Source organism: Prionailurus viverrinus, chromosome C1, assembly GCF_022837055.1.
Source record: "Prionailurus viverrinus isolate Anna chromosome C1, UM_Priviv_1.0, whole genome shotgun sequence".
Lineage (NCBI taxonomy): Eukaryota > Metazoa > Chordata > Mammalia > Carnivora > Felidae > Prionailurus > Prionailurus viverrinus.
This window is the reverse complement of record NC_062568.1, coordinates 197541192-197553442: the sequence shown is the minus strand read 5'-3', so window position 1 is coordinate 197553442 and position 12251 is coordinate 197541192. Positions and strand designations below refer to the sequence as shown.

General features: G+C 38.1%; 1 protein-coding gene across 4 annotated transcripts in view; it reads left to right on the top strand.

Moving 5' to 3' along the window:
- The window catches only part of KDM1A (lysine demethylase 1A), a 62333-nt gene that overhangs the window by 32752 nt on the left and 17330 nt on the right, over nucleotides 1-12251 (top strand). For all 4 annotated transcript variants that reach the window (XR_007154815.1, XM_047871187.1, XM_047871185.1 and 1 more), the window contains 5 exons: nucleotides 1542-1620; nucleotides 2196-2288; nucleotides 3285-3391; nucleotides 4971-5052; nucleotides 5757-5851. Coding sequence is in view for 3 of the 4 variants with exons in the window: in XM_047871187.1 (XP_047727143.1) it covers nucleotides 1542-1620; nucleotides 2196-2288; nucleotides 3285-3391; nucleotides 4971-5052; nucleotides 5757-5851 (456 nt within the window). In the remaining variant the exon portion in view is untranslated. The remainder of the gene's footprint in view (nucleotides 1-1541; nucleotides 1621-2195; nucleotides 2289-3284; nucleotides 3392-4970; nucleotides 5053-5756; nucleotides 5852-12251) is intronic.

The window sequence follows — 12251 nt, the reverse complement described above, 5'->3', positions numbered from 1 at the left end:
TGCCCATCACCCACTTTCCCCTCTCCCCCACCTCCCATCAACCCTCAGTTCTTAGTATTCTTAGTTCTTAGTTCCTCAGTTCTTAGAACCCTCAGTTCTTAGGGTATTCTTAGTATTTAAGAGTGTCTCATAGTTTGTCTCCTTCCCTCTCTGTAACTTTTTTTTTCCCCTTCCCCTCCCCTCTGGTCTTCGGTTAAGTTTCCCTAGGATCCACATATGAGTGAAAACATATGGTATCTGTCTCTGTATGACTTATTTCACTTAGCATAACACTCTCCAGTTCCATCCACATTGCTACAAATGGCCAGATTTCATTCTTTCTCATTGCCAAGTAGTATTCCATTGTATGTATAAACCACGTTCTATTTATCCATCCATCAGTTGATGGACATTTAGGCTCTTTCCATAATTTGGCTATTGTTGAAATTGCTGCTATAAACATTGGGGTACAAGTGCCCCTATGCATCAGCACTCCTGTATCCCTTGGGTAAATTCCTAGCAGTGCTATTGCTGGGTCATAGGGTAGATCTATTTTTAATTTTTTGAGGAATCTCCACACTGTTTTCCAGAGCAGCTGCACCAGTTTGCATTCCCACCAACAGTGCAAGAGGGTTCCCGTTTCTCCGCATCCTCTTCAGCATCTGTAGTCTCCTGATTTGTTCATTTTAGCCACTCTGACCAGCATGAGGTGGTATCTCAGTGTGGTTTTGATTTGTATTTCCCTAATGAGGAGTGACGTTGAGCATCTTTTCATGTGCCTGTTGGCCATCTGGATGTCTTCTTTAGAAAAGTGTCTATTCATGTCTTTTGCCCATTTCTTCACTGGATTGTTTTTCGGATGTGGAATTTGGTGAGTTCTTTGTAGATTTTGGATACTAGTAGCCCTTTATCCGATATGCCATTTGCAAATAATCTTTTCCCATTCCGCTGGTTGCCTTTTAGTTTTGTTGATTGTTTCCTTTGCAGTGCAGAAGCTTTTTATCTTGATGAGGTCCCAATAGTTCATTTTTGCATTTAATTCCCTTGCCTTTGGAGATGTGTTGAGTAAGAAATTGCTGCGGCTGAGGTCAGAGAGGTTTTTTTCCTGCTTTCTCCTGTAGGGTTTTGATGGTTTCCTGTCTCACATTCAGGGCCTTCATCCATTTTGAGTTTATTTTTGTGAATGGTGTAAGAAAGTGATCTAGTTTCATTCTTCTGCATGTTGCTGTCCAGTTCTCCCAGCACCATTTGTTAAAGAAACTGTCTTTTTTCCATTGGATATTCTTTCTTGCTTTGTCAAAGGTTAGTTGGCCATACATTTGTGGGTCCACCTCTGGGGTCTCTATTCTATTCCATTGGTCTATGTGTCTGTTTTTGTGCCATCTTCCAGCTTCTTCAATAATTCACTTATTTGACCTGGCTTTGTGTTCTATCAGTTTGTCAGGAATGTAACCCTCACTGTTTCAATGAAAGGAAAGTGTATATTTGAGGCCTTAAAGTTGAAAAGATACTTTAAAGTTTATGTCTGCTTGTGTAATAAAATTTCTATCATTTAAATACAGTTGCAGTTGTGGTTGGATAATCCAAAGATTCAGCTGACCTTTGAGGCTACTCTTCAACAATTAGAAGCGCCTTACAACAGTAAGTGGTGTTTTTAGTGGGACTAGTTTTGGCTTATAGTTCGCTGATAATGAGTTTTTCACTCATATTTCCATCTTTGCCTTGTGCTATGCAAAAATAAGCCTTATAGAAAACTATTATGTGTTTTTAATTATTAGTTTTTACATTGTAAGTTTAAGAGATTGCTAATAATTTCCCAAGGACTACATTTCAACTTTAATCCACGGCGTACCTTGTTGACATTTGATTGGCTGTCTGTCTGGCTTTCTCATTTTCCACTTGCCACCAACAAAGTCTTGAAAAATTTTTGCCAAAGTAACTGATATAATACTACTTTTAAAGGGTTGGTTTTATCCTTTATTTCATCTATAGCGTATTGTCCTTCTTTAAAATAGCAAATTCTATGATATGCATTTTGGACTACATCATAGACTAACATGCTAGGAATCACTTTTCTAAAGGAGTCACATTATCTGAGGCTCGTGGATAATATGTACTACAGAATAACTTCATGATGGAAAAACAGAAGAGTTAAAGAGCTTTCTGTTTAAGCTGCCTAAAATATAAATATGTTGTAAAATCCATTTATTCCGTAGGTGACACTGTGCTTGTCCACCGAGTTCACAGTTATTTAGAGCGTCACGGTCTTATCAACTTCGGCATCTACAAAAGGATAAAACCCCTACCAAGTAAGGACTTGGCCAGTGGACTTCGTGGTCTTAAGTTACAATTCTAGGACTCTGTTTTATTTCTAGGAGGCTTTTAGCATTTTTTTTTTTTTTAATTTCTTAGTCTAAAGAGATTTAAAGTAAAATCTCTTCATAAATGTGCATTTCTTGTAGTTTCTGGTCTGACAGGTGTACTTTAGTGAAAGATTCTGAATTTCAAATTTAAGAAAAATCAGAAAACAAAATTTGTTGGGGCGCCTGCGTGGCTCAGTCGGTTAAATGTCCGACTTCAGCTCAGGTCATGATCTCGCAACTTGTGAGTGCCGCATCGGGCTCTGTGCTGATAGCTCAGAACCTGGAGCCTGGAGCCTGCTTCGGATTCTGTGTCTCCCTCTCTCTCTGCCCCTCACCCACTCACACTCTGTCTTTCTCTCTCTCTCAAAAATAAATAAACATTAAAAAAAAAATTGTTAAAAACAAGAGAAGTCTGTTATGAAAGCAGAGATTTGAGGTTTTCTCTCATTGACCAGTTCTTTATACTGCCAGGAATCCAGGAGATAGGGATATTTTGAGAATTAACAGATATATTTATTTATTTTTGATGCTTTAATAATTCTGCAAAAAGAGATACTAAGGACTGCAGAAGTAGAGCTGAAAGAAAACAGCTTTAAGAATAAATTGGCTACTCAAATTGTCCTAGTATAATTGGGAAGTAAATGAAACAGATAGTCATAAGTTAACCAGTCACAGATGCCAAAGCAGATGATTGAGGTGTACTGAGAAAGTTAATGTTTAAAGGATTTCATTTATAAATTTTTAACATTGGATTAAAGTTTGTAAGTTTCAGATATTTGCTTATTTGTGTTAGTTTCTCTATTTTGAAAATAAGTGAATTGTTTACTTGGTAAGACATCATGATATGGTAAGAACCTAGAGGTTTTCATGATTTAAAAAAATGATGAATACAAATTCTTAAACCTACGACCAAATATTATAATTTTTGTTTTTTACTTTTAGCTAAAAAGACAGGAAAGGTAATTATCATAGGCTCTGGGGTCTCTGGCTTGGCAGCAGCTCGTCAATTACAAAGTTTCGGAATGGATGTTACACTTTTGGAAGCCAGGGTAAGAATTTTATTTTGTGTTTAGAAGCTAACCTAATAGAAATATGATAGGTATTCGTCAGTGCAATAAGAAATTATCTGTTGCAAATTAATGAATCCTACAACTTGAACTAAACCAAACTGATTTATATAGTACTCAAAGTGTTTTAGATAGTGTTAGTATATTGGATAAAGCATTTTTGACAGTAAAGCTTTGAAAGGTGTTCAGTGAGTATTTAGAGTTTGTGAATGGTCCATATAGCCCTTTGATGGATATTTTCAAGTCATTGTTTCTTGCAGTTAGCTTTCAAATTTTGGGCCTTCGTGGATGTACCCTGTGCAGGTGGCAGTTATTTTTAGTGTGGAACATAGTGAATTGTGTTCCCTGTTTAATAGTAAAAGAGGTGCTTCTCAGGTGCTTCTCAGGTGCTTCTCAGGCAGCAGCTGTCTTGAGGGCCTGATGAAGCCAGATATATTGGTTCCCTTATCATTTGTCCTAGAAAGAGAAATGGAAATTGAAGGAGGAAAGGGATGATGGCACAGAGTGGGGGGAAAAAAGAACATCAAATTAAGATGCTACTATTCAGATTATTTTCATGGGTAATTTTTGATATTTAGTTATCTTCCAGTGGCTTAAAGGCCTCCCTGGGCTTACACCATTTAAAAAAGAACAATAAAACAAACACTTCTCGGGTAACCTAAAAATCTAAAATTTTATAGAAGCTTTCAAAATGTTTTGTGCAGTACAATCTAGGTTGCTTTTTATTGCTAATTTTTTAAAATATTTTCAAATAGAGTATGAAGAAATCAGAATAATTTTTATGTGGTCTTACTAAATATAGGTAATTCAGGAAACATTTGTGTGCCCTCTTGCCCTTTGTACTAGCAATACAGTGATGAATAATGGGATCATTATGATCCCTACCCATGCAGGGTCCTAATCTAGCTGACAGGTTTTTGTTTTACTTTTGTTTATTTGGAGGTTACAGAGTATTCTCATAATATCCATGATTGAAGTATCACTACAGCTCAGTAATTTTTCCCATGGAACCTCCCTGGTCAGCAGAGATAAACCAGGGCCTGTTGAGGAATGAGAGCTATTGTCGCAAGTTTATGCTCAGTAGACACCCTGCCCCTGGGCATGGGGCTGCACTGGAGAATCATTTGTTGAAGTCATCTGTCATTCCCAGCTGACTTAGGGGATGAAGGGCAAGAGTCAGAACATGGTGGTAGAAAGATGGCATTCAGTGCTACGTTACAATTTGTGAACAGATATTTTCTGTGTGAGTGGCCCTTGGTCAGCCTGTATAGTAAATGGTATTAGAGACAGCTGGGGAGAGAGAGAATAGCAGCTGTAGCTAAATAGTATCTCTGGCTGTCAAATTGTTTTCTATCCCCTGTCACTTAATTCTGTGTCATTCATTAACCTACCACTCCCAAAGTTTAAATAGTTAAACTTTGTTTGCACATGGTGCCCACACTGCATGCTATGTATAAACTATACCTTGTTAAATTATAAAAGAGGCCTGGGATGGTACCATGCCAGGTTCTCATGGTTAAAATAGAATTGATGATTTTAGCCATTTAATTTCTGAAAACAGGATCGAGTGGGTGGACGAGTGGCTACATTTCGCAAGGGAAACTATGTAGCTGATCTTGGAGCTATGGTAGTAACAGGTCTTGGTAAGTAGTCCTTAGTTGTGTGCTGTTAAACAAGGTCTGAGACTCATTATCAAGCTTCTGTTTTAAAGCCGTAAATGTGGCTTCAAGATATTTTGGTTTAGGATACTGTTCTTAGTGTTCATAAGAGGTAGATTGACAAATAGTCTTCCTGAAAAGGTACATCACTATATGCAAAATTTAAATTGTACATGTTTTGACCTATTAGCAGATTCAGTTCTAGGAAATTATCCCAAGAAAATGACAAGTGAACCGTGTTGTTTGGAGCTTTTTACATGTGGCACAGCAAAACATTAGAACCCATAGTTGTGAAGATTAAGTTATTATACAAAGTGAACTATACAGCCACTAAAAATTATGTAGCCGTGTATTAACCTGAAATGATGGCCAGTTTATTGCTAAGTTGAAAGAAGATTCCAAAACAATACATGTGTTATGATCCTTTAGTGTGTGTATGTCTCTAATTTTATGCACACAAAATCTAGAAGGATCTATAATAAAATGTTAACTAACATGGGGTTTTTTTCCTTCTTTACGCTTATCTTACATATTTCATATATCCTACATTTACTTTGGGCATTTTTTGATCTATAATTCATGTACCCTAAGCTTTGAGTATTTTAAATTTTTAGTAAAAATACTTTTGCTTCGATTTTTTGTTCTCTTTTCATAGTTGTGTTGAATATAATAGTTTGAGTTTTTTTTAGGAGGGAATCCCATGGCTGTGGTCAGCAAACAAGTAAATATGGAACTGGCCAAGATCAAGCAAAAATGCCCACTTTATGAAGCCAATGGACAAGCAGTAAGTTGAGGACAAACAGAACTTTTCAAAATTTATTTGGTTCAGTTGAAAACAACAATGTGGGGGAAATGTGTGGATGAACGTGCACACATACCAGTATGGGCCAAAGGTAGAAATGATGTGATATTCTGATTGTTCCTTAACTCTGAGCTATATAGGAAAGGATTATTACTGTATAAATGCAAATTTGCATGCCTATTTAGGCATTTATCTTTAGACATTTAATGAAGGCTAGGTAGACAGGTAATTTTTTTGTTTGGCTGTGGCCACCTACTCTAAGAGACCTGTGGAATTGACGCCTGATTCTTCGTTTCCTTGTATTGTGCCTTCCATCATGTGCTTTAGCTCTATGTGCTCTTTATGACTTCAGTTTTGTGTGTGTAGGTTCAAGATTTTGTTGAGCTAATAACCAGCTGGTGATATTGAACTCAGATGCTTAGGTAGATTAAAGTATTTGTTGACCAGAGGCATAGGAGCTTCCATACTTAGCAGGTAATAGTGTGGAAGTGATGTTTGCTATGGAGAGTGAGAGTAGTTTAACAATTATGTTGAGAGGCTTAGACTATAAGTGAGTCCTAATTTTGGAGGGTGGGTGAAATTCAAAAGTTTGTATTCAAAAATTTTTACTAACTCTTCCCCTATCAAGAATGAAGAAGTTTATAATTCTGGGGATATAAGCATCATTATATTTTGAGGAAGGGAAGATTCGATATGCATATAGTTTAGCTATTGTTGCTAAAAAGGGTAAGGTCCCAACTCTTGAATTTAGTCTAAGTTCCATGTACATCCTCACTAAAGCCTTTAGGTTTTATGGGGTTCATATCAGAAGAAGACAGACTTTCAGGGAATGCTTTGGCTCCCGTTCACATCAGTCTGGGTTCAGATTCCTCCCAGGGCTTGTTTGGGGGGCACAGGTTAGCCTCTGGCAGCATAAACAAAATAGAATGAGCAAGAAAAAAAGGAGGAAGTAGAGGTTAACTCAGCAATTCAGAGAAAAAGAAAATTTCAGTAAACTTCTGGGGTGCCTGCGTGGCTCAGTTGAGTGTCTTACTCTTGATTTTGGCTTAGGTCATGATCGTACTTGGTTGTGAGATCAAGCCCCATGTCAGGCTCTGCACTGGGTGCAGGGACTGCTTAAGACTCTGTCTCTCCCTCTGCCCCTCCTGCACACGTGTGCACACACGTGTGCACACACGCACGCTACGCAGAGGTGTGCACTCTCCTCTCAAAACAAAACAAAAAAACCATTCAGTAAACTTTCGTTACACTGTAAAGATCTGTAAAGGCTATAGAGAGGAATAAGACAGTCTGTGGAATATAAGACCCTACAGTCTAGTGGGACATGTACACAGATGATTTTTTCCCAGCTTTTTATTATGGAAATTTTCAAACCTATACAAAAGCAGGGGCACCTGGCCGGCTCAGTCAGTGGAGCATGCTACTCTCTATCTTGGGGTTGTGAGCTCAAGCCCTAATTTGGGTGTAGAGATTATTTAAAAATAAAATCTTTAAGAAAAAAAAATAGTAGAATAGTATAATATAATAAACTTATTCCAGTCTTGTTGCATCTGTTAAGTTTTCTGTCTCTCTCTCTCTCTCTCTCTCTCTTTTTTTTTTTTTTTTAAGAGTGAGCTGGGGCAAGGCAGAGAAGGGGCAGAGGGAGGGAGGGAGACAGAGCTGACATGGGGCTCAATCCCGTAACTCTGGGATCATGACCTGAGCCAAAATCAAGAGTTGGATGCTCAACTGACTGAGCCACCCAGGGTCCCCTAGTCTGGGGTATTTTAAAGCAATCACAGTCAATCAAGTATTTATTAAATATTTACGAAGATCTGGCATTGTTCTCAGCATTGACTATTCTCTGCCCTCAAGGGTCTTAAATTCTAGTGACTTCAGATATTTTATGAACCCAAGAACATCCGGAATTGTAAGTGTCATTAAAATCTGTGCTTCCCCCTGGGCTCCTGGGTGACTCAGTTGGTTAAGTGTCTAACCTCGGCTCAGGTCATGATCTCATGGTTTTTGAGTTTGCGCCCCACATCAGGCTCTGTGCTGACAGCTCAGAGCCAAGAGTCTGCTTCAGGTTCTGTGTCTCCCTTCTCTGCCCCTCCTCTGCTCAGTCTGTCTCTCTCTCAAACATTAAAAAAACAATGTTTTTAAAAATCTGTGCTCCCCCTCTTCCCCCACCACTGAAACAAAAAAAAACGACCCAACCACAAACATATTACTGATACATATATGAGTAACATAAAATCAAGGCAGATTAACATAAAATCAAGGTTAGATAAAGGATAAATTGCTACAGAAGAGCCAAGGGTGGGGGGTGGTGAGAGAGAGACACTCTCTCTGAAAGTGGGAAGGGCAAGAATAGAAAGAGATTTGGAGGGAAAAAGCATTGGTTAAGATGGCTTAGAACTTACCGTGGTTGTAGAGGAAGGTTTAAGACAGCTTGCTTGCTTGCTTGCTTGCTTTCTTTCTTTCTTTCTTTCTTTTTAAATATTTATTTATTTATTTATTTTGAGAGAGAGCATGAGCACAAGTGAGGGAGGGGCAGAGAGAGAGGGACAGAGAGAATCCCAGGCAGGCTCCACACTATCAACATAAAGCCCAACATGGGACTCCATTCCATGAACTGTGAGATCATAACCTAAAACGAAATAGAGACCTGGACACTTAACTGAGCCACCCATGTGCCCCTTTTGGTTTTTTGTTTTGTTCTTAAATGTTTACTTGGAGAGGTTTCTGAAGGAGGATGAGATTATACTGGTGAGGGTAAGATACAAAGCTGAAGTTGAGGGTGGAGGGTGTTGCTTACTGTGCTGATTTGTAGGTTGGGACTTCAGAGGGATGAAAGCAGATAGGTGTTTTAAGTAGATAGGCAGTAATGTAGAGAAATGAATTGAAGCAAAGTCTCTGAAGCGGATATTACATTAATCCTCAAGAAGTAATGGAATCCAAACCAAAGATGATCGTTGAGACACATTGTCTTTTTGTTTAGACTCTCCTGAATGTAGAACAGGTTTATTTAGTCTTTCTGATAGTAAAAAGAATTTTTTATAGTAGAAATCTCTAGAGAAATGGTTATCTCTTTTCTTGGTGTTAGAGGAACTTTAACACATTTTTAAAGACATTTGTTTCCAGATAGTATACCAGTATTCCCCTCAAGCATGGCCTAAGTCAGTTTGTTCCTATATAGCTAGAATAGTAAGGAGGATTCTTCAAGCACTGTCAAATTTGGGAGAAAATTCTTTGCAGCTTTGAGTCCTGTTTGCCTTGAGTTAATCAAACATAAGAAGACATGTTAATGTTTCTGTATCTTGCTGTTCCCAGTAGTCTAGCTCAAAGTAGAAATGGACACTTTTTAAACAGTAGATTGGCTTTTGGCTTATGGGACAGGCGCAAAGAGCTTCTAGTTCCATTAATTTTGCTTATAATTGCAAATATGTTTCTTGACTTTAGAAACTGAGGATTAAGTAGGTCAGTTACTTCATTCTCTCATTTTGCAGGGGAGGAATCTAAAGCTGAGACATGGTGTTTGCATAGGGTCATTGTAGTCAATACGTTGTAGAACCCAAGATACATTGCCTGGTGTTCCAGATCAAATTTCCTTACAGGCATACCTTGTTCTGTTGCACTTTGCTTTACTACACTTACAGATATTGCCCCCCCCCCCCCGCCACCTTTTTAACACAAATTGAAGGTTTGTGGCAACCTTGCATAGAGCAAGGGTATTGGCACCATTTTTCCAGCAGCATTTGCTAACTTTGTGTCTCTGTGTCAGGTTTTGGTAATTCTCACAGTATTTCAGAATTTCTGATTATTATTTGTTATGGTAATCTGTGAACAGTGATTATAGCTTACTGAGAGCTTAGATGATGGTTAGCATTTTTTTTTTAGCAATAAAGTATTTTTTAACTAATGTGTGTACATTGTTTTGTAGACATAGTGCTGTTGCACACTTAGACTACAGTACTGTGTAAAAAAACTTTTATATGCACTGGGAAACCAAAAAATTCATTTGACTCAGTTTATTGTGGTGGTCTGGAACTGAACGCAGTATCTCTGAGGCATGCCTGTACTTCAGAGAAGATGGGGGCTGGAATAAGTGTGTGCAACCCCAGCTGCCTATGTGCATCAGCTGAGTCTCCTTCTCCAAGAGCTTTCTTTTAATAGTTAATACTAAAGAGGCATCAAAGCCGCCTTAGAGTGGACATTCACTCAGCCATTGATTTTCTTTAGTAAACTGTCGAATGAAATGGGATTGTCTTCATTCTTTGTGGACAGCCTCAGTGCGAAAGAAGGTGACTTGATGGTTCTGTTAGTACATAGAAATTAATTTTCATCTTACACAAAGTCAGCAGTTAACTCAGAGTGACAAATATCATTTGTAATACGGTCTTAACACATCCACCATACCTAGTCCTTTTGCTGCTGTGCGAGAAAAATCACATAGCAAGTGGTTTTTGCTCTGTTAACTTGTTGTTTTAATCACAATCATAAGAATCCCTGAAAGAGTTCACTTCTTTATTGTCTGTGGTTGTGCACTGGCAGCTAGGCTGTTGAGCTTCTGTGTTTGTTTTTGATAGAAGCTTTTTTTATGGCTCCAGATGACTAGAACAAGGTCTTTCTTATTTGGTTCTAACATAGGATATCGCAATGAATAGAAGTGTCTTCTGAGCCTATAAAAACAGAGCCAGTACAACAGCTGCCCTCAGATTGACTGATGATGGAGTTAAACTCTGAACTATGTTGTAACTGGATATGGAGATAGTTGGGAAACAGGGTAATTCATATTTCAGAAATATTTTGGGAGTCACCAGTGAGGATACTGGAAACATGGATTGGTGGGGAGATGGGAGAAATATAACTGTAAATGTTTTCCGTATCTCCTATACACCAACTAGTAACTCAGGTGCTTTAAAATCGACTTTTGTTTTGGCTTTTTTGAGTAATGAAAAGGTACCTTAATCAAATTCCTTCGGTGTGTAGCATTATGTATTCATTATAAGATCTCTGGTCTCCATGGTGGGGAGGGAGTTGTTTCTTTTGTTTTTCTTTTTTTTTTTTTTTTTTTTTTTTTTTTTTAACAAAGTGAGGCCCAAAGACTCAGTTACTTGGAGAAACAGATCTTGGTTTTCTCCTTGGGAGTGGCTCAACTGTTATGAGGAAGAAAAATATACTTGACAGGTAACAAGTACTGGGTCTTTTATAAAGGCCATTAATTGGGTGTATACTCAGTACCTACCACAGTTTACCAAGTTTTTGCCTATATTCACATACAGTGATGCTTATTAGGTTAGTCACACTTTTGACACAGAACTACTGCCCTTTTCAGTCTTCCTATTCCTTTGTGGAAATAGTTTTAGTATTTTAATGGTAGTTTCTCTTTTACATTTTATAAATCAGAAAATCTCATGCCTGCCTTTAATGTTCCTAAAGTTGTAAAATAGTTACTTTCCTTTCAAATATAGTTATAATACTGACTTTGCTTTTCCAAACTTTATTATTCATTTAATAAATTTATGGAGCATCTCTACTATGTGCTAGAAACTACTAGAGTGAACTCCTTCGACATGTTGTGTGTGCCTTCACACAGCTTAGTTACTGGTTTATGGAAGTCTATGACATCTCCTAAAGATTTCTTATGAGGTAAAAAATTGGGAGGAGGCAACCGTCTCCATTTCTAGAATCACAATGAATCTTATTTGGATTAGGGACACACCTGTTGTTCTTATTCTCCCTTTAGGGATTATATAATGCTATATCTCCTTTCTTTTAGCTATTTGGGAATTTAAATTAAAGACTCTTCCGGTGTAAATTTTTCTTCCAGGTTTTACCAAAGGTACTAATCTTAATCTTTCGTTTGATCATCATTTTAGAAGTGCATGGAAATGGTATCAGCAGAGATTTACCAGAGCCTCTGTTGGCCAAATTGGGTCACTATAGCTATTTTTCATTGTATTACTCTTCCTGAGGATTTCTCTGGCTAAATCTCCAAACTTTGGGTGTCTAGAACCTACCTGCCCATAACTCCAGTCTGCCTTGCTGCTAGAGAACTTATGCAGACTGGAAGTCAGAGAAATGGACAGTGTTTTGAAGACCTACTAAAGACCTCATGATGACAGTGCAACTAGAGGTAGAACTAAGGAGAGCTGCCTTCCTATGAGATGACTTCTTGCAGGATTAGGGACCTTATCCAGAAAGTCGCTTGGTTCTCCTTAAATTTATTCTACATGGGCTAGATACACAGGCTGCTCTTCCCCCAGCCATGTTCAGGGATGCTCCATATAATTTCTACAGGATCAAAGCAATCAAGATTGTACCCATTCAGAGCCGTGAGACTCACCAGATTCTTGTTTGAAGGAGCTGTTTGGAGCCTTTCATAGAGAAATAAATGGCT